Source organism: Carassius auratus, chromosome 31 (assembly GCF_003368295.1).
Source record: "Carassius auratus strain Wakin chromosome 31, ASM336829v1, whole genome shotgun sequence".
Classification (NCBI taxonomy): Eukaryota; Metazoa; Chordata; class Actinopteri; order Cypriniformes; family Cyprinidae; genus Carassius; species Carassius auratus.
The window spans coordinates 2,608,634-2,631,678 of record NC_039273.1 but is presented as its reverse complement, the minus strand read 5'-3'; the positions used below and the strand labels follow the sequence as shown (position 1 = coordinate 2,631,678).

The 23,045-nt window shown below is 36.0% G+C and overlaps 2 protein-coding genes across 3 annotated transcripts; one reads left to right on the top strand and one right to left on the bottom strand.

Annotated features, from left to right (window-relative positions):
• Positions 1-3,074: 3,074 nt before the first annotated feature.
• Positions 3,075-9,019, bottom strand: LOC113050206 (protein RTF2 homolog). Of its 2 annotated transcripts, none has more exons than XM_026212968.1 (4): positions 8,087-9,019; positions 7,744-7,795; positions 5,410-5,481; positions 3,075-3,837 (listed from the first exon to the last, which is right to left on the bottom strand). In XM_026212968.1, the coding sequence occupies exons 1-4, from the start codon at positions 8,165-8,167 to the stop codon at positions 3,638-3,640; spliced, it is 405 nt and encodes a 134-aa protein (XP_026068753.1). In that variant the 5' UTR covers positions 8,168-9,019; the 3' UTR covers positions 3,075-3,637. The 2 variants fall into 2 exon arrangements, with proteins under 2 accessions (XP_026068753.1, XP_026068754.1); XM_026212969.1 differs by having other exon boundaries at positions 3,075-3,831; positions 8,087-9,016.
• Positions 9,020-10,787: 1,768 nt separating this feature from the next.
• LOC113050205 (beta-1,3-galactosyl-O-glycosyl-glycoprotein beta-1,6-N-acetylglucosaminyltransferase 7-like) lies at positions 10,788-15,741 on the top strand. Its single transcript, XM_026212967.1, has 3 exons — positions 10,788-11,170; positions 14,380-15,366; positions 15,514-15,741. Exons 2-3 carry the CDS (start codon positions 14,415-14,417, stop codon positions 15,660-15,662), a joined length of 1,101 nt encoding a protein of 366 aa, XP_026068752.1. The 5' UTR covers positions 10,788-11,170; positions 14,380-14,414; the 3' UTR covers positions 15,663-15,741.
• Positions 15,742-23,045: the final 7,304 nt, after the last annotated feature.

Sequence of the window (23,045 nt, the reverse complement as noted above, 5' to 3'; positions counted from 1 at the left end):
TCTCTTTGGACTCTCACTACTATATTTGCATGTGGCAGCGGTGGGCGGTGACCTGCTGCGCGCTGGCTACGTCAGAGCGAAGGCCCCCGCTGCTGATTGGGCTACTGTCAGAAAGACAGACCAATCGCAGAACTGTCCGTCTGTTCAGAGGGCAAATTAATCCTGGACGAAAAGTCACGATGTTTTTGCCATTAACTGAAACAAACTCTAAAAACAAAGCATTTTAATTAAAATGATATGTTATTTACTCAATTATAATAACAGATTGATGGAAGGATAAAACGGTAGACAAAACGATAAAACAGAAGAAGGATAGATAGATCGATAGATTTTGATTGACTGATTAATTGATTGATTGTAAAGTGGAGTGCAAATACCGAACAAACGAAAATATATTCATGTTACTTTTTTCCACTCAGTTTTTATGCTGATTATACACTTGCAAAATAATAACGTTTTCAATGATGATTTTAGACCTTATAGACGACCGTACATTTTAATTTAATTGTGCTATTTTAATGTTCTCAATTTATAATATAAAATTAATTTTTAAAAACGAATATAATAGTAATCTAATAATAATGATCATGGTAATTGATAATAATAGTAATAATGATAGGTAAAATTGTTATCCTGAATGCACTGTAAGTCGCTTTGGATAAAAGCGTCTGCTAAATGCATAAAAAAAAAATATTTTAAAGTGATAAATGTTTACATTAGAAATCTGAAAATCCGTAAGTAAAAAGATAGCAAGAGAAAAAAAAGAAAAACAAAAGAAATTCTTAAAACTCGGCTGTCTGTTAATGCATGTCAATTAAATGTATTTGTGGGTCAAATCGCCTGTGGCTCGAGCTGGACTGTGATAAATGAAGCGCACGAGCTGGTTTGATTACTCTGCAATCTGAATGAAGTTGCTGTCAGATCCTTCCACACACTCAGACTCTACTGTAACCCCGAGGGAGAAACTTCTGTTTATGTAACCTGCTGAAAGCACAAGCAAAACATCCACTCAGGGCAAAATGCACGAATGTGTGAATTGTCGCAGATACAATAATTATTTGCATTTAGGCCTAACCTGGAGAGTCTATTACATTCTCATTTTCAATCCGTTGTGGCAAAACGGAATCAGGTCGAATAATTTAATATCTGCCTGATAAATCATCAATATGAGATCTTAATTGTGAGCAGTGACTGACTTTTTTCCGTGGTGTTTTATTTCGGCTCAAAACTCATGGATGGAAATAAATGATCGAAATCCGCCAAAAAAAGAAAAAAAAAAGAAAAAAAGCATAGTAGAATCTATTGATTTATTGAATTAAATTATTGCAATAATGTTAGTTAAAATAAATAATTCAAGTTAACAATCCCTGATCATACAGGTTCATGATGCGCTGAAACAATAAGGCCTACAAAGTATGAAAAAAAACACAATTATAAATATAATGTGCATGCTATGTTTAATGATTTAACATCTTATTAGTGTCACTATAGGAAAACCAGAGATGGTTGTAACTCTCTTTGAGTTTAAATCTGTAGCCCCTCATAATTTCATGTTTTCTCGCATTTATGTTACAAACTGAGAAATGTACAACTTACTTTAAAGCCCAAAAAAGCGCTGTTGTTACAACATAACAGATACAGAATATGGCTTATAACATTAAGAGGAAAAAAAGGGGGACATGAGAAATCAAATCAGTTAAATTTGGTGCATTAATTATTTTATTAAACTGCTGTAGAATTAGTTAAACAACCCATTATTAACCACGACCACATTTAAGCAATTTAATTAATTATGCACGAATATATATATTTAAAGATCAACAGTTACATAAAACAGTAACAGGCTAACAATTACAAATGTGTTTGCGTGTATGTATAACATGTAGCAATACAAAAAAAAAAAAAAAACTGGAACCATCATCGTCTGATCAGACAAGTTTCATCAAATTAAAGAAAATAATCTGATTAATAAAATTCGCGGTTTGCCATTTAACACTATTAACATCACCACAAATCAAATTATAACCAAGGACTAAAATGGGAATTATCATTATTATTTTCAACCCTGTAAATGCTTTATGATTTTTGCAGAGACTTGTGACCTCACGTGGTGCTGATTTCAGTAGCTAATTTCTAATTGGTTAAATTGTTGGTTGTTGAACTACTCCCAACATTTCTTTTCTAGTTCTGCAAATTTTACGGTGTGATAAAGCGCGTTTTTCCTCCATCAAGGCGTCTGCTAAATTCATTCATTCTAATAAAACTGCTATGCCTCACTGTTGAATGCTCAGATAGGAGTTAAGCTTCACACCTGAAGAAATAAAAGATCTGCAATTTGGAAATTACTTATTATTGTTTGTTGTTAATGGCTGTTGTACAGTTCATCTTGGCTTAACTATAGCAATAAAAATCGAATAAAACGTACCCGCCAGTCCCAGCCTCTCCAGCATCGACATCTGCTTTAACTGTTCGGTTCCTCTGTGAAGCAGCGAATGTTCGCATCACGCGCTCCCGCCGCTCATACACCTGGATGCGCAGCGCAGAGAGCGCGCATGCGCGTACACTCAAAAACACCTGAACGGGGGCCGCAGCATTCCGATCGATGAGGATGATTAGTCATCACATCAGCTCTGTGGAGCAGCACGCGATTACAACAGCACGCATTCAATTAAAGAAACGTCCATATAGTCATTAAAAATCAGGATGATCTAAAGAATTCACACACATTTAGACTTATCCAATAATTCATTTTCATTTAAGAGAGACTGTGCCTGCTCTTTCCATGTTTTCAATGACGGTGGAATATATTTAGTGACAGACCTACAGGAAAAAGGATCTGGGGAAAAACGTAACAAAATCTGGGGGATTTAATTTCACATGCAATAGTTAAAATATTTTAAGTAAAACGTATTAGACAAAGCAAGTCTAATAAGAATGAACCTCCTTGACTGGGATTTCATGTCCCACAAAACATGTAGCACACAATTCTGATTCAGTGAGTAATTCAAGTTTGACATTTCAAGCATGCATTTCTCATGCTTTCTCACGCACTCAGGAATTAAGACACATAAAAGAAACTGTAGAGTCTGGATTTTATTTATGCACCTGTCAGATGAACATAACAGACTGCGAAAAGTCAGGAAACGGATAACTACATCAGATCTAATACTGTTAGACTGAGGCAGCGCTTATTCATAGACATCTACTGCCGCCCTGTGGACAAAAGCAGTATTGATGATTATTACTAACACATCCAACAACAGTGCGGGATTTCTCCCAGGTCGGACTTTTACTGTGTTCACAAATAATGCATGTTTAAAAGCACACTGTATAACTACTGTAGCTATTTCTATGAATACTGTGAAACGCACAATAATTACAACATACAAAGATATCAGCATTAAAATGTTTTTACTGCAATACAGCTCATGTTTAAACCTTAATAAATCATACAATCCAGTCCAAAATTGTATCACTCAAGCCAACATGAGTTTACTGAACTCTTATGCATGCACCTAAATTAAGATAATCTTATAAAGGATGCAATGTTGAAAAAGAAAAAGGTTAATACGATGCATCAATTTTGCTCCTCCAAAGCTAGACCACTACAGAGCGAGCTTCACTAAGAGGAACGCACTCAAAAGTGGTAAGGCGTGTGTGTGACCCAGTTGGATATCTGGTCTTTAGTACGTTTGGCCGAGCTGTGGGAAGTGAAGAGTGACTTGAAGGTTTCAGATTTGTCCTTCATGTCCTGGATTGATCTCTTACTGCCAATGACGGGTCCCAGGGGGGCCTTTAATGTCTTAGAGCTCTCTCCGGATGTAGATGGTCCTGGAGCTGCGAAAAAAAATAAAAAAAGACACTGGAGTGATTGAACTGGATGCATGACTTCTCCTGGAGCAGACTGATCTTTAACATCCATTCTTAAAGGAATGGTTTAACCAAAATTTTACATTTTGTGAAAACCGATGAGTTCGTTTCTTCATCGGAGCAGATTTGGAGCAATGCAGCAGTGCATCATAGGATCCTCATCAGTGAATGGGTGCCATCAGAATGAGAGTCCAGACAGCTGATAAAAATAATACATAATACTGCTTATTCCACTGAAAAAGTCATCTGGTCTGAATCAGGAGATAAATCTGCACAGCTCAAGCACCGTTTACAAGCCAAAACTGTCCAAAAACCGGTTCAAACAAAAATGTGGCTGGATTTTGATGTTAGAGACAAGAGGAGATGGACTTTTTCAATGAATGAAGCATTATTATGGATTATGAACTAGACGTCTTAATGATGGATTTGTTTCTCACAAACACACAGCTTTGATCTTTTCCAGATGTTAATGGACTGGAGTGCTGTGGATTATTGTGATGTTTTTATCAGCTGTTTGGACTCTCATTCTGACGGCACCCATTCACTGCAGAGCATCCATTGATGAGACACTGATGCAATGCTACATTTCTCCAGATCTGATGAAGAAACAAACTCCTCTTCATCTCGGATGGCCTGAGTGTGAGTACATTTACAGTTAATTAAAATGTTTGGCTAAACTATTCCTTTACCCCTTCAGGATGTGATGTTACACTGACCCTTATTCACAGTTCTGTACGAATGTCCTCTTAATATGTCATTGCACATGTTTATAATATTATTTTAAAGTATTATAAACTTTTGTTTTTTTCAGAACAAGACAACAGAGAAGCCCAACAATGTCCTTAAATGACATGACATTGGGGGAAATTCATTTGCTTGTTAATATCTCGTGTGGCTTGCAGATAGTGATGGCCAGTAAGAGATTTTGTGTTATATTTTTCAAGCTGATATTATTGAGGACTTATGCTTTCACATTTGCATGATGTGTACTTAAATGCATATTATATTTAAATGTACTGCCATTCAAGCTTTGAAAATAACAGTAAAATACTTCTGTTTCAAGTAAATTGTTCTCAATTAATCCTGAATAAACACAGCTTCTTAAAAAAATATTCAGTAGCACGACAATAATAATCAGAAAAGTTTCTTGAGCAGTAAATCAGTATATCAGAATGATTTCTGAAAATCATGTGACACTGAAGACATCTGCTGCCATCTTCTGTCGCAATGAAATACTACAATAAACTGCTGACCACACAGTGCACAGTATGCATCGAGCCTACCATTTTAAAACAGTGTGTGAACTAGTATGCAATGTCTGTTTCACATGACCTGACCATGCAGCAATACACTTCTCTTTGAAATTGCATCATATTTCCAGAGCAGTTTCCCTTTTTTACAAAATTACGAAATACATCGCAACCACTTGAATTTATGAAAGAAAAAAACACTGATATGATTGTGCTCTCAAAAACATTCACATATAGTTCAATTCCACATGTAAACCTAGCCCTCCTGTACTCTGGCATGCTGGGATACCTGAATCACTGCTGCTTTCTCCATTCAGTGATGTCAGTTTAGTCTCTGAGGCGTCACAGCTTCCTGCCGTTACTAGAGAAAAGGAAGACAATATTTATGAGTTTTACTATTTTAATAAAGTATTACAATTAGTTGTTCAACCATCATTGAGAAGTTCAAACCGGTGTTATTTACTTTACGATCACTGAGAGACTATTGAAGTTTTTATTGATATTTAAAAAAATTTTTTTTGTATCATACTCATTTTAAAATTGAAGTTGTTAATGTCTATATAGTCTGTAATAATTTTTTAAATAAAGTTTTTATTTTTATTTTTAAACATTTCGTTTGAATTATTTCTACATGCAGCTCACATTAAATGTTCAAAAAATGCATAACCATTTCAAAATAAGTGTATATGAATTTACAAAAGCTTATTGACAATCCAGCTCATATCATGTAATGTTTAACAGCTCATTAGTTAATGTACAATCAGAAAGCAAACATGAACCATGGCACAGCACATGTATGAACTGCACTGAATGCAGTCAGTGCGGTTTCTCCATTTCTGGGAGCTACCTGACAGTCTTCAGAGGAGCACTTCAAATACAGCAAAAACCCAGAAACGCTTTATTTTCCTTTAAACGGATTATAGCTGACCACTGAGAATCACTGCTGTAGATGCAAGAAATCTGATGACAAAATCAGGTTTTAATTCAATTTGTATTATGTCAGTGTGTTCTGTCAGTTTTGAATGAACTATGTCACATCAGCTGATCTGTCATTATCTCACGGATGATCACATGTCAACTTTACTTTAGCCTGATTCATACTGAAGCAATACTAAAAGGGTAGATTCAAACTTCAGTGAATATTGACATTTAGTCCTGAACTGATAACGCCTGTCCGTCATTTCTACACAAAACGGAACATTTCTACCTGACACACTTCAATGCACTTTCTATGGGGCTTTTTTGGGGGATTTTTGTGTACGTGTAAACTATATTCAACATTTTCATAGTGTCTTGTCTAGTGTCTGACTCAAAAAGCAGACTTTCATCACAAGCTTTATATTGGTCAAGCTACACACTTGTGAATCGGTAACATCTTTAATTATGAGTTCTTTATAATCTAACACTGTTCGATATGCACGTCTACTTGTTTCTCTTGTCTTTCTAAAGACACTTGTAATCTTTTAACAAAGTTGTGTTGATGAAATGCCGGTAAAGCCGGTACAACCTTCTTAAGAACAGAATGTTATTTCTATCTTGAAACATTTCAGCTGGACATACATGTAACACTTTTTTAAATGTTACTTTTTTTAGAACGTTCATTGAACATTTAAAAGTAACATTTGAAAATTTAGATTCACGTTACATTTTGAACGTTCAGAGAATGTTTTCGTAACTTAATGTGTATGTTTGAAAACATTATTAAAAGACAAATGAAGCTTCTACTGGAAAAGTACAACTTGGGTGACACAATATGTGCATATGGAAACATACAGAAACACCCACCCACAGGAATCACGTCTGTAAGGCTAAACTAAACATTCTTCTACCTAGAAAAAGCCTCCTAATCTCTCTTTAGAGACTCAACAGCTCAAACAATGAACTGAGATTTAAAACAGAACTGAAGTGCTGTATAACAAGCTTTAAAATGGATCAGACAGCATCTCAAAAGCAGCTCATATGCTCGTGCACTATATCTCCAGTCAGTTATAAGGCAAGTCAGTTTTTCTGTCAAGAACAGAGCAAAATGAGTCATTATTCCCCGAAAATCTTCCTCTCTTTCACAATTTTTTCACGGTTTTGTTAACTAAACCTTTACAAATATTTGTGTTAGTTGAAATGAAGCTGAAATAAAATAAAACAGAAATATCAGATTGAAAAAAAAAATCAATAAATAATAATAATAATAAAATAATCAATGGCAAAACAAACTAATAAAATTGATAAAGAAAAAAAAACATCTAAACCTAAAAGCTTATTCATAATATGAATACAAAGTGCATAAATTATACTAAATTAAACTGGTCTGTAAGGCTCACAATAAAAGCTTTGCATTCTTCAATATCTTACATCACAGAGAGTTGGTGGCATTCAATCTTTTTGACTCTTTGTGACACAACAGAAGTTTGACAGCTTTGACAAAGCTCCTGTCTCTGTTCTCTATCTGTGTTCCACAGAGGAAATAACCAAGGGCTTGGAATGATATTAGGGTGAGTAAATGACACGCAGTTTTCATTCCTGGGTGAACCAGTGCTGAAGCTACGGATGAAGCATGTCACAAGAAATACTCACTGTTCAGAAACTTTCATGTGATTTATAATGCAAATCTTAAATGTTACTGTACCTGCTGAATCCTGCGCCTTGGAGACTTTAGTATCTTTGCTCTTCTTTGATTTCTGCCAAAAAAAAAAAGAAAAAAGAAAAGCCTTACATGAAATGTGTTGTGAAAAACGTCTGGAATCACATGAAATAAAATAACGTGGAACTGAAAGAAAGAAAGAAAGAAAGAAAGGAAGTGAAAGCGTCTTTTTGCTTAATCAGTAAGGTCAGGGTGCACATTAATTTTGTCATCTCTTATAAATTACGGTAAAGGACTTTTCTTCAACTGGTAGTTGAGTTTTCATTCTTAGCTTCCATCCCACATCTCAAAGACTTTGCAATTCTACACCAGCAAGACATCGGTTTACTTTTGCAGTTTTAGCCTTTGACCGGCGCCCCTCCATGGCCCTCTGTAGCTTCTCCACCTCCTCTTTAGTCCCATTCAGCATCACAAGGTCGTCTTCTTGGAAAGGATCTCCACACTATATATATATATATATATAAAAAAAAAAACACAAGAACAAAGTCATTTCATTCAACTGGCTTTAAATGTTACTTTGAACAGCCGAATTCCCCGAACACATCTACACAATCTTGATCATATTCTGAACAAGTCAGTCAAAGATAATTCAACTAACAGATGCAATAAACAAATCATTCATGATTGACCCATCATCTTACAGTACTACGTCTGAACGAGAAAGGATAAGTTATTATTCATATGCAAGCATTTTCAGAAGCGCTTTCAGCTGGCTAAACACACAAATGCACAGGGAGCCGACTTCCACCCATTCTTGTTGATGTACATGCGTGTAGAACATGTGAAACAATACAAACACGATAACCATATGCCGACTCAAGTGTATATGTACATGCTTTATACACGTTTTCCATTCGCTCTGTGCTGAATGCTTTTTTCCTGTGAAAAATGTTTTTGTGTGGACATTGTTTAATGTTTTCAAATGGAAAAAAAAACACATAAAACACAAATAATTAATAAGCTTGTTGTGAATGTAGCCTGATAATATTGCTCAGAAATTGTGTCAAAAATTATGTTTTAAAAAAAATGTCTTTCTCATGAAACCTCGTTTAAATAATTGGATATTTGAAGATTCATTTTTTATGAACCCAAATATTCGAAATGCAAATTTTTTTCTTTTAAACGCCCGTCCATAAGATTAAACAAGGCTTGAGATAATACAGCTTCACTGGAAGCAGATGTAACCTATATGTCTTTACCAAGTTTGAAAAAATGTATACTACTAGTTAAGTTTAGACTCAATTATGACTAGTCCACACTACACTGAAAAAAAAAAAAATTAAGTAAAAAAACCTTACAAATTAAAAAAATCAGAAAGAAATTGCTAATATATTAGCACATTACTACAAAAAAAAAAAAAAAAAAACATTTTATATGAGTAAATATGTAGTAAATATGTTAAAGTATTATTAGAGTATGTTTTTATGCTTCAAAATTTAATTAAATGTGTTGCAAAGTCATCAAATCTATGATAACACACAATGCAAGTATGGTAGGACATGATAGGTAAAGATTGATAGCCTGAATGCACTGTAAGTCATTTTGGATAAAAGCGTCTGCTAAATGCATAAACGTAATTTTTAATTTAATTTAATTTTAAGTATGGGAAATATGATGTGACCACAATTGTAAAACAAATAAATCAGAGCTTTGTTAAAATGTCAGAAAATAGTAAATTACCAATTAACTAAAAAACTATCTGAAAGCAAAGTGCACAAACCAGATAATTGTTAATGCATCACAAAACAGGTTATAAAGCGGGAATGACGGCTTAGCCTGGAAAGCAGAAAAAATGTTGCAACGATGATGAAGTTTACTGAAAGCCAAACACACACACACAAATGTCAGGCATTCAGCAGCAGCTATTATCCTGCGTACACAAGAGCACTAATCTCTCTCGCTCATCAGCAAACACAGACCCCCGTCCCTCAGGCTCAGCAAGTTCCCTTCAATCTCTGCGCTCAAGTGGGAAGAAACAAGGAGCTGATGCATCTGCAATCATATTTATCTGCAAAGCAGGCAGAGAAACAAATCTGCAGCATCTACTAAGCAAAAATTAACAAATCTGGTTGATGCTTTGAGGTTAACATGAAATCAAAATGCACAATTTTCTTAATGCACATGATTTAAAAATAAAAAAAAGATTGCAATAAAAAAATAACTTTCTTGTCTGTTGCTTGCAAAAACTGCATTTTTGTGGACTGTTAAAGTAGTTATTTTTACCAAGCTTATTTTGTTATTTTTGAAGCTTGACTGTCTTTGTTCACATTCAAACTGCAAATGATGAAAGCCATTCGTTAACAGGAAAGGACCACTATTAGTCAACTGTAAACTGAAACCATATTAAAATGCTAACTGTAACTCAAATAACACATTTTAGATCTTATGATGCACATTATTAAAAAACAAAAACTACATATATCTCAATTTTAGGTCTATTCACATTAAACTAAATTTCCTTGTTCACATTCCAAATGTGAATGATCAAAATAAATGACTAAATGATGACAAATTGTCATTTTTATGCAATATAGCAACTATTTGTTTAAAAATATAATCGAGTCAATTTGAAATCAAAACAGACTCCTTAATGCACACTTCTGATCTGATTGTGCACAATTTCTTCAATGCACATTATAGCATATTTAAAAATAATATTTGCAATAAAAATGTAAATTTTTGGTCTGTTATATACATAAAGATACTGTTCATGGATTTTGACACATTCTAAGGTGATTACATGAAGTCAGAATTTTTATTTAATGCATGACAACACCTATTTGTTTTGAAACTGAATCAGTTATTAACCAATTCCCAAATTCCTGATCATATTGTGCACCAATTCCTGATTGCGCATTACTGAACATTAAAAATGTAACTTGCTAAACATGACCTGCTACATTTTTAGCCTTTGTATTATTACTGAAGCTTGACCTTATTCACACTCAAAATGCAAATAGCATAAAACATGACAAAAGAATGAGAGAATTGGCAAGTATTCATTTACAAATTAAATTCCCCAGTGCTATTGTCAAAAGCAAACCTGAAACCATGCGAAAACATCTAACCAGTTCTGATGAGTACAATAGGTTACGGAACTGGTTAGACATTGTGCTAAAGATGAACGACCAAGAGCAAAAGAGGTGCACATTACAGCATGAACTGGACCAATCATTTTTCACCTCTCATGCTCCTCCTGTTCTCAAGCAGCTAAGTCCCAGTCGTGGGAGGGAGGTCATTACAGCAACAACAAGCTCACAGCAGTTTCACTCTCTCACAGAAAGGCAGACGCACTGATAGCCAGCGCTCGACGGAGGAGCCGTTTAGACAGAGGTCATGTGGATGTCAGTGCGTTTGTGAATGTTTAACCCCATTGCTCATTTACTGGAGAGGGACCGGCTTGAGCTGAAAGGTAAGCACACTCTGACTCAGGGATTTATTGAGCTGCGCCTGATGCACTTCAGAAAACCAAAACCATGTAAAATGTTTAAAGAAGGCTGGTTATCGACTCTTAGTAGAAAAAGAGTTGAAACAATATTTCCTCCATCAGGGCAATGTTTCGTTACTAATCTGTTGCTTTTGAAGCCTGATGTTTGACACATTTGTTATTTTAGCAGGTGTTTTAGAAGTTCATTTGCTAGCTAACGACTACAGAAATGAATCTCTTTTTCAACACAGACCTATGTAATGGCACTGAGATTTCATCACCAATGAAAGCATATGCACTAAAGCTCAGGAGGTTTTCTATTCAACATGCACAGGGTTTTAAATGAAGTCAGATTTTCTACTAGCCATGAAACAGTCATTTACTTTGCTTCATGAAAAAATGTATTACAATGGGAAAATAGCTGCCTTTACCATTGTGTAACACAGATGATCACATGTGAGATCTGGCATACATGGCACAGGTCACACACAAGTATGAAAATGCATTGTGCTCATTATATCTTTATATGGTGATGATGTTATCTGAGGAATATTACGTTTTCTGCATTTTAGAAAAATCCTTGATGTACAATTTTCCACTGTGGTAAAAGTAGCACAGGTTTATTACTAAATGGAATCGATTCTAAACATGTCATTTCCCCGTGCATATGGCACGTGTGTGTGTGTGTGTGTGTGTGTGTGTGTGTGTGTGTATGTGCGTGTGCTAGAGACAAACGAGGTGAGCTTCATTGCACAGGATATGCAAATCACATTTAACTGCAACTTGACAACTCGAGCCAAACAATAAATAACAGGTCACATATTATTATTATTATATAGAACAGTGTGTGCTTTTCATTCTTTAAGGTGACAATGTCAGCATGTTTTATAAATCTCTGAGGGTTCATTAAACGACTTGTGTTAAAACTGATCTGCAAAGCTCATTTGTGTCCAGCAACTGGGACCTCCAGCAGTGAACACATCTCTATGGGGTGCAATTAAAAGGAAACCCAAGGGTTGCTACGCTTAGAAAAGAGTGACACAACAGAGTTACATCCAGGTGGGAAAAGACGTTTGTAGCCTTATAGAGATGGGAAGGCAAACGGTGATAGGGACCAGTGATGCGCGGGTCAATGTATTAATAACACGCACCCGCCCAACGTTTTCAACTAACCCGCCCGCAACTCGGACCGCAAATTTTTTTTTATAAAATATTGCACCTGACCCGCATTTTTTAAAAGCAGCAAATGCTCATCATAGCGTCATTGGGCCATAGGAACGTAGGCAAAGCTAACTAGGCAAAAAAAAAAAAAAAAAAACAACCTTAATATATTATAATTTTATCAAGAATTATAACAAATTATAAGAAATGCACATTTCATATGGATTACATCATCAGAGAGTAGCCCATTTATTTTGGTTTGAATATTTTCGTTTAAAAGAAGAGATTTCAAGCTTTCTGTAATATATAGCCTATATTTCTCAAATCTGAGGCACACGCTGAGTTCAAATGCAATGCAAGTGATCGTGCTAGCGCCTTATTACATTGTCTGCTAGGCTATATATTTGCTTCTTATTTATTAAATACGGGCAACTGATTGATAAAACATTGATCAAAATTAAGATGCAATTTATACAAAACGAAAATCTCTTAAAAAGAGTTTTCTATAAAACAAAACTTAATGAAGTCGTCAAAATCACGTTTTTTCCAAAAACAGCGCCGTTGCTCACCATGCAGTCTTCTTTGCCGCCTCCATCTCTACATGCAGACTGAGCTCGTGCGTCAGCTTCATGCCAGTTATTCAGCCAATAAAGTGTAGGCCTATGTATTTCAAAAATGTGTCTAGTACTATATAAATGACAAAGGTTAAATTGGCATTTTTATTTCAAAGGACCCGACCGACCACGACCCGAATAGCATTAAAAATATTTTTGGATTTACTCATAACCGCGGGCGACCGTAGGCACCTGCTAATTTTGGATCAACCCGCGCATCACTGATAGGGACCACACCATAATGCGTCATTATGAAAGTCAAAAAATGCTCCTGAGTAACGGAAACACCCCGTACAAAAATACTGCAGATGTTTATCTATGCATGTAGTGATATGATAACTTCTGTCCATGATTTCACAACACAGCTAAGATGGAGCCACCCAAAACATGTGCTCTAAAACTGCTCTGGAGTTTAATGTAATGACATGAGCCACCTTTGTATTATTGATCATTTTATTGAGTATTTTAAACATCTAGAAGTTTGAAATGAGCTAAAATAAAATAATTAACAATACCTTTACAGCACTCATTAATACTAGTTTAAGTTAACTTCTATATATTAGTAACATTATATTTGTATAAATTAAATTAATACATTGCATTTTGAATGTACTACTATTACTAGTTAAATTAAATTACTAGTCCATGATATCTAATGCATTAACTACTGTTAATACTTATTGTAAAGTGTTACACTTAATGTCTAATTAATGATTGTGTGATATTGATTACCAAAAATAAATAAATAAATGTGACTTGTGTTTTAAAGCATAGAAATTATTTAATAACAAATGTTATTAAAATGTGTATTATTTAAACTGAAAAGTTTACAAATATATATTTTCTTTTTGAAAGAAATTAATATTTTTATTGATCAATGATGCATTTAATTAATCAAAAGTGCCAGTAAAGACAGTAAACACATGTATGTTACAAATAAAAGCTGTTCTTTTAACCCTTCGATTCATAAAAAAACAAGTTTTCACCAATATATGAAGCAGCACAACTGTTTTCAACATTGATAATAATCAGAAATGTTTCTTGAGCAGCAAATCAGAATATCAGAATGATTTCTGAAGATCATGTGACACTGAAGAGTGGAGTAATTATGCTGAAAATTTAGCTGTGCATCACAGGAATAAATTACATTTTACAATATATTCACATAAAAAACACCTAATTTAAATTGTAAAAATATTTCAGATTATTACTGTTTTTACTGTATTTTTAATCAAAAAAATGCAGCTGTGATGAGCATAACAGACTTCTTTATCATCAAATACATTATCAAGCTTAGTCTCTGTAAATGGCTGATATGCTTATTTAATTATTGACAGAAAGGGGAATGTATATTTGAGTAATTCACCATGTTGAGATAAGTTTATCTCTTATTTTTTTTCCTTATCTTCTCTGTTTCAGGAGGTCTATAGCTGCTTTTCAGATGCTGGACTATTATGGTCCAGCTTGAGAACACCAAGTGCAGTTTTCTCGTCTGCCTTGTAGTCTGCGTCTTAATATGTTCTGCCATCTACCTGAACGCAAAAATACCCAAAATCTCTCTTCCATTCACTGACTGGAGCAGCCAAACCACACCAGCACCCGAAAGCTGTGACATACTACCACCTGCGACCCCCGGGTTTACATGGCAGCAAAAAGACCATAAGAACTTCAGCTATGAGACCAAACCGGACGCAAACTGCACTCTATTGCAGTCAGATCTGCACTTTATCATGGAGCCATTGAGCAAAGAAGAAGAAGACTTCCCTTTGGCTTTCATAATCACCATCCACAAAGAGCTGGAAACTTTTGTGCGGCTACTGAGAGCCATTTACGCTCCGCAGAATGTGTACTGCATTCACATAGACGCTAAAGCGGCGGGAGAATACAAGACAAGCATCCGAAACCTAGTTGGGTGCTTCCCGAACGTCTTTGTGGTGTCCGTCAATGTAAACGTGACTTACGCTGGCTTCTCCCGTCTGCAGGCTGATATCAACTGCATGAAGGACCTGGTGAAGTCTCCAACAAAATGGAAAAGAGTTATAAATCTGTGCGGCCAGGACTTCCCAATCCAGACCAACCTGGAGCTAGTCCGATACATGCAAGGACCCGAATGGAAAGACAGGAACATTACGCCGGGAATCAAGCAGCCACCCACTATGAAGCACAGGACTGAGTTTCAGTACGAGGAGGTAAAAGGCACCCATGTTGCACCAAAAGGCAAGGGTCAAAAGAAGGGACCACCTCCTCACAACCTAACAATTTACTTCGGGACTGCTTATTACTCCTTGACGAGACCGTTTGTGGAGTTTGTCCTCACAGACAAGTTGGCCAAAGACTTGCTGGAGTGGTCTAGAGACACCTTCAGCCCTGATGAGCATTACTGGGTGACTCTAAATCACATGAAGGGTAAGTCCGAACACAATGATCAAGCATATGGTTGCCTTTTAAACACAATAGGACTCTGTTAGTTCAAGTCAGTGATTAAGCATGATAGCAACTGCTCAGAAGCATGTGGTCCGCCAATCATAAAATTGGTTTTGCATGTTTATTCAGAAGCACCTGGCAGTTATGTCGAAGGCGAATGGCAAGGTAACGTTCGTGCAATCAAATGGAAGGACCAAGAAGGTACAGCACACCAGGGCTGTAAAGGTACGAGACCTTTTAATACATTTTACACTGACATTTATGCATTTAGCGGATAATTGTATCCAAAGGTTCATCCACAGCAATCTGTCACAGAACCAACAATATTTAGGGCCCGAGCACCGAGGTGCGAGGACCCTCTTGTATCTGCTTTGTTTTTTATTAGGGCCCGAGCACCGAGGTGCGAGGACCCTCTTGTATCTGCTTTGTTTTTTATTATTATTATTATTCTTCTTCTTCTTCTCCCGAATGAATCGCATTTTTGAGGGCTTTAACATGCTCAAAAAGTCATGAAACTTTGCACACGCGTCAAACCTGGTGAAAATTTTCGTCTGATATAGGATTCAGAAGAGGGTGTGGCAAAATGGCTCGACAGCGCCACCTATACCAAGAAAATCAACAGCCTTCCAGCTATGTTTCACCTACATGCACGAAAATTGGCACACATATGTAACACACCAATACCTACAAAAAAGACTCTTGGAGCGAAATTCTAAACCCAACAGGAAGTCGGTTATTTTTAATATTATGAGAATATTTTGTGTAATTTTGGTCATTTCCATGTGTTGTATTTAACGAACTCCTCCTAGAGAGTTCTTCAAATCAACACCAAATTTGGTATGCCTAATCTAAAGGCCTTTGCGATGTTAAATTGCGAAGATCTTGAGTTTTCGTTGAAGGGCGTGTCCGTGGCGGCCTGGCGAATTTCGATGATTCGCCATGAAAAATGAAGTTGCTATAACTCACACATACAATGTCCAATCTGCCCCAAACTTCACATGTTTGATGAGACTCCGAACCTGAACAGATTGACATGCCCATATTCAGTTATAGTCATAGCGCCACCTATTGGCAACAGGAAGTGACATATTTTACGCTGCGACGAACTACTCCTAGAAATTTTATGACATCAATGTCTTTTTTGTGGTCAGTCTAATCTAAAGGCCTGTGCGATGTTCAGTTGTGAAGATCTTGAGTTTTCGTTAAAAGGCTTGTTCATGGCGCCGCGACGAAGTTCGATGTCTCGCCATGGGAATAAAAGATGTTATAACTCAGGCATAAAATGTCCGATCTTCCCCAAACTTCACATGTGTGATAAGAGTCCTGACCTGAACAGATCTGAAGGCCAATATTCCACCGGGTGTGGCAGAATGGCTCTATAGCGCCACCTATACACTTTCAACGGAGTGCGCCTCGAGCTATGTTTCACGTACATGTACAAAAATTGGTACACACATGTAACACTCCAATACCTACAAAAAAGTCTCTTGGTACGAAATCCGGATCCCAACAGGAAGTCAGTTATTTTGAATTTTCCCTTCAAAATTGGTGTTGTTTTTGCCCTTTTCAGGGGTTGTACTTTAACGAACTCCTCCTAGAGATTTATTCAGATCAACACCAAACTTGGTCAGTGTAATCTAAAGCCCTTTGCGATAATAAATTGCGAAGGACTTGAGGTTTCGTTGAAGGTCGGGTCCATGGCAGCCTGACAAATTTCGATATTTCGCCATGAAAAAGGAAGTTGCTGTAACTCAGACATACAATGTCCAATCTGCCCTAAACTTCACATGTTGGATAAGACTCTTGACCTGAACAGATCTACATGCCAATATTGAGTTATAGTCATAGCGCCACCTATTGGCAACAGGAAGTTACATATTTTACACTGCGACAAACTACTCCTAGAAATTTTATGACATCAATGTCTTTTTTGTGGTCAGTCTAATCTAAAGACCTGTGTGATGTTTAGTTGTGAAGATCTTGAGTTTTTGTTAAAAGGTGTGTCCATGGCGCCGTGATGAAGTTCGATGTCTCGCCATGGGAATAAAAGATGTTATAACTCATGCATAAAATGTCCGATTTTGCCCAAACTTCACATGTGTGATAAGGGTCCTGGCCTAAACAGATCTGAAGGCCAATATTCCATCGAGTGTGGGAAAATGGCTCGATAGCGCCACCTATACACTTTCAACGGAGTGCGTATACACTTTAAACGGAGTGCGCCTCGAGCTATGTTTCACGTACATGTACAAAAATCGGTACACACATGTAACACACCAATATCTATGAAAAAGTCTCTTGGTACGAAATCCGGATCCCAACAGGAAGTCAGTTATTTAGAATTTTCTCTGCAAAATTAGTGTTATTTTGGCAATTTTCAGGGGTTGGACTTTAACAAACTCCTCCTAGAGATTTATTCAGATCAACACCAAACTTGGTCAGTGTAATCTAAAGCCTTTTGCGATCTTAAATTGCGAAGATCTTGAGGTTTCGTTAAAGGGCGTGTCCACGGCGGCCTGACAAATTTCGATGTTTTGCCATGAAAGAGGATGTTGTTGTAACTCAGGCATAAAATGTCCAATCCTCCCCAAACCTCACATGTTCGACAAAAGTCCTGCCCTGAACACATCTGAAGTTCAATATTCCACTATAATAATAGCGCCACCTGCTGGCAACAGGAAGATTGGCACATATATGGAATAAACATTGATATATTCTACTTATATTTATGAGTTTAAACGCATATTTTTCACCGTTCACCTATTAACTAAAGCCACTCGCTGCCGGTGAGCCCGGGTGCGAGGGCCCGTTCATCGCTGCTTGCAGCTTTAATTAGGGCCCGAGCACCGAGGTGCGAGGACCCTCTTGTATCTGCTTTGTTTTTTATTATTATTAGGGCTCAAGCCCAAAGGGCGAGAGGCCTATTGTTTTCCTTAGGATTATTTTTTATTATTATTATTATTATTATTATTATTATTATTATTATTATTTTTTTTTTCCAACGTCTCGGGGGCTTTTGGGGCCCTTAACATGCTTAAAAAGTCTTGAAAATTGACACACAGATTGGAACCTGCGGCCATTAGGGCCGGGCAGAGACTGATACACGGGCGTGGCACAGGGGCTCTACAGCGCCCCCTGGAATATGGAGGGCCATATATCATACATTCTTGCTCGTAGACGTATGAAACTCGGTACACATATAAATCTCATCAATCCAAACAACTTTTGTATTGCATATCATAGGCTCCGCCCAACAGGAAGTTGGCTATTTAGGGTTTAGTATTCAAATTTTTCGTCAAAGTTGTGGGGGCTTTTGGGGTCCTTAACATACTCAAAAACTCTTGAAAATTTGCGCACACTTTGGAATCTGTGGCCTTTAGGAGCCTGCAGAAGCTGGGACCCGGGCGTGGCACAGTGGCTCTACGGCGCCCCCTGGAACACAGTCAGAAATGTTGATGTATAGCTCACACATACTTGCACATATTCATATGAAACTCAGTACACATATAGATCTCATCGTGCCGAACAACTTTCGTATTGCATGTCATAGGCTCCACGCAACAGGAAGTCAGCTATTTAGAGTTATGTAAAAAGCGCATGCTCTGGAATTTGAAATACTTGTCATAGGTTTTTTGCTCGATTGCCGCCAAACTCGGTCAACATGATCTCAAGACACTGGGGATGAAAAATTGCCAGGGGATTTTTGATATCTCGAACGGTTTGCTCGTGGCGAGGCGTTGAAATTATGGCGAGAAATGAGAAACAGGAAGTGTCTAATACCATCCACATACATTTCCTGATTTTAATCAAACTTCATCAGATTATTCGTTGTATGATGTCGATCGCATATATGTGACTATTAGGAGTCAAAGTTATAGCGCCACCAACTGGCAGAAGGAAGTGTGTCATTTTCAAAATGATTTGAATTCAGCATCTTATTATTACTTGATTTGCTTCAAACTTCATCAGAATAATGTTAAAACACAGCCGATATAAATCTGCAAGGGGGATATTGATATCTAAAAAATTGTTGCCGTGGCAACATGTCAAACTAGAATACTTCTCAGGTGATTTTGAGGCAAATAACATACTTACAATTTCACAAAACTCTGAACACCCATCAGTATTTCTGATAGGAACTTAAATTGTGAATGGATTTTGGATAGCTTGAATGGTTTTGCCGTGGTGATTTTTTGAAATGACCTTACAAAGGGAATCATTATTGTATTTTTAAATTGCAGCTTCCAAACACGTCAAATAATTTTTTCATACAGATGAAAAAGTCATTCTGAGGAAATATGCATAGTTTCATGACTTTACAACACTGTATGGATAACAGAAAATTAAAAAACTGTCAGACATCTCATCTCACTCTGTCCATCTGTTTGAGTGTGTGTGCTTAGACTTCCATTGTCTGACAGAAATAGCGCCCCTACAGGTTCAGTTACCGGACTAAAAAAGGGAGGAGACTGTCTTTTGGTTTCGATTTTAAATCGGTTAAAATACAAATAAATACTTGGATTTAATTCACAGTGACAAGCTAAACCAACATATATGATTATTATCAGGTCAGGGCTCATTAATAATTGATGTGTGGTCAGTGATACGTGAGAAACACGAGAGATGAATCACCGCTCTGAGCAGGAGCGTGTGGAATGATGAGCTCAGAAAAAACGAGTTTATTCTTGTTTTATAGCTATTAAAAATAAAGTATTGCAGCGATATCACACAATTCACCAATTAGAGCACACCAATAGCTAAATTAAGATGTTTTTGAACTGTTTGTGTGAAAATGAAATATTTGCGGCTGCCTACTGAAATCACTGCCTCCGATCAGCGCGCACAGTGTCTCAGAGCTCAAAACAAACGAATTTATTCTTGTTTAAGAGCTTTTTAAAATAAATGATTGCCATAAATAGCTCCGCCCAACAGGAAGTTGGCTATTTAGGGTTTAGTATTCAAATTTTTCGTCAAAGTTGTGGGGGCTTTTGGGGTCCTTAACATACTCAAAAACTCTTGAAAATTTGCGCACACTTTGGAATCTGTGGCCTTTAGGAGCCTGCAGAAGCTGGGACCCGGGCGTGGCACAGTGGCTCTACGGCGCCCCCTGGAACACAGTCAGAAATGTTGATGTATAGCTCACACATACTTGCACATATTCATATGAAACTCAGTACACATATAGATCTCATCGTGCCGAACAACTTTCGTATTGCATGTCATAGGCTCCACGCAACAGGAAGTCAGCTATTTAGAGTTATGTAAAAAGCGCATGCTCTGGAATTTGAAATACTTGTCATAGGTTGTCAAAGTCATGAAACGAGCTAAATGCAGGTGTTTGTGACCAGTTTAAGTGTGCAAGACTATTTGAAAGCGCGACTGGCAGAATAACATGTATCTCTCGAGCTGCAGGATTCTGCCTTTCGTCGTAAGAACGAACACATCACGGACAAGATTATTTCAAAACACATAATAGCTTGGCTAATATAAACGAAAACAGCCACGTGAACATAAACTGTTGAGAATTAAATCTGAAGTGGATCAACTGGATTTTAATATTAAGTGACCGCATATACCAGCTGCTTCTGTCTTCAATTTTAATCTATATAAAAAAATTAAACTCATTCATCTTGGCTGCTTTTTTAATGTGTGTACGTATTTATTTATTATTTTGCTCTAACAAGACTTAATCTATATTTAATTAAATCAATTACATTTTATTTTACATTTGATTTGTCCATTTCTGCATCTAAACGCCTAAAAACCTAAAACATGCTCTATTATACTATTGTTAGCAATTTCTTTATCGTCCAAGTTATCTGGTGTACACGCTTTTATTTTCATAATAAACTCGTTTGTTAGATTATACACAGTTATAGTGGTCTATAATAAATATTGACAGGTTTTATTCAAGATGTTTAGAATGATCGCCGTAGGCTAATTTTTTAAAATGTAAATCCAAAAAAAAAAAAAAAAAAAAAAAAAATTAAATAAATTAAAAACATTGGAAAAGAATAACTTGTACTTTTTTATACATTTTGTATAGTTTCATAGTTTATGCATTATAGTTATAAAACAAACAAATTTAGCCACTCACATAGAAATCTTAGGCCTTATCCTTTTCTGACAGTTTTAGGGATTTTTAAAAATCCTAAAAAACCTTATTTGTGCTGCAAATAATAATTTCAAACTAATTTGATACTGACCTCTGATATCCTGTGACATGATATTTATTTGAATTTACATAATCTCATGGATGTAACAGTAAATCTGTTCAGCTCACAGATCAAGACTAAGCTCTAATGCAAGCAGAACTTTCACAAATGCTTTTAGGTCAATAAAATCATTACAAAACACTTACAAATCATTTAAGGGATTTGATAACACTGTAAAATAATGTCTAATTTGTTAAGATTAGCAAATGCATTGATAACACTTTATAATAACTGCACTCATTAGTAATAGTCAGTTCATGCTTCATAAAGCCTTGTCCCAATATTAATAGTCAATAGTAAGCAGTTTATAAATACAGCTATAAATAGCTTGTTCTTGGTTTATAAGCACATTTATTAAAAAGGAGAGTAGAGGGTCAGTTATCTTCCTATGAAAAAAATAAATAAAAAATAAACAAACAACAACACTGATTGATACAGAACTCATAAATGTTATTGTGGATTTATGATAAACTCAGCCTGTAAATGAATTCATTCTCCTCCAAGAAGACACAAGTAGTTCACACCAAACTGTTTTAACATGAAGCCATATACTGAAGATGTTAAATTGCGAATGGGTTTAGGATACCTTAAATGGTGTGGCCATAGCGATTTATTAAAGTAACATAAAAAAATACAATAGTAATTTTACTATATCTTTAAAATATTTAATTCCAACTCTTCATAATTTTTTATATACGTAGAAGTCATCATTTGAAGGAAGCACAGTAAGTTTCATAGCTTTATCATTTTCAAGAGCCAACATAAATTTAAAACTATCATAACATATAAATCAAGCTTGCAATTCTTAGTACCAATAATGGCCACCAGATGGAGCTATAGGATTACTTTTAAATAATTATTGTAGAAACAAGTATGATTTAAATCATTTATAGAAATCTTTCAAAGAAAATAATATGAATTTTATGTATTTTACTGATAAAATGACATTCACTTAATTAGAATAACAAGCTGAAGTATTGTGAACTGTATATTAAGAATAATTCTTTATAGGCTTTATGGACAGATACGTTTTGAGTGACTTGAAGGATCAGCACCACATCCTCTTTTTACCAGTTTAAAGAATGTATCTTACAGTACAGGTGCGGATGAATTTTGAATGGCTTGAATGGTTTTGTCGTGGTGATTTTTTAAAATATTAGTAAAAAAGTAACCAGTAAATGTCTTTTATTTTTTTAAGTGCAGCTTCTAAACACTTAAAAAAAATTTACACATAGAAGACAAGTCATTCTGAGGAAATATGCATAGTTTCATGACTATACAACACTATATGGATGATAGAAAATTAAAAAACTATCATACTCTGATGTCACTCTGTCCCTCTGTCACTGTGGGTAATGTGTGTGTGTGTGTGTGTGTGTGTGTTAAGTGAATTAGTTGTGAAACTATCAGGGAGCATTAAGGTCTCCAGTGCCAACATTTTACAGA

Excerpts from the sequence above, each read along its gene's own strand:
- LOC113050206 (XM_026212968.1), bottom strand. The coding sequence starts at position 8,167 with ATGCTGAATGGGACTAAAGAGGAGGTGGAGAAGCTACAGAGGGCCATG. Across the intron at positions 7,796-8,086 it reads CAAAGGCTAAAACTGCAAAA|AAATCAAAGAAGAGCAAAGA; the intron begins GTAAACCGATGT and ends TTTTTTTGGCAG. Across the intron at positions 3,838-5,409 it reads AGAAAGCAGCAGTGATTCAG|CTCCAGGACCATCTACATCC; the intron begins GTATCCCAGCAT and ends TTTTTTTCGCAG.
- LOC113050205 (XM_026212967.1), top strand. The coding sequence starts at position 14,415 with ATGGTCCAGCTTGAGAACACCAAGTGCAGTTTTCTCGTCTGCCTTGTA. Across the intron at positions 15,367-15,513 it reads GACTCTAAATCACATGAAGG|AAGCACCTGGCAGTTATGTC; the intron begins GTAAGTCCGAAC and ends ATGTTTATTCAG.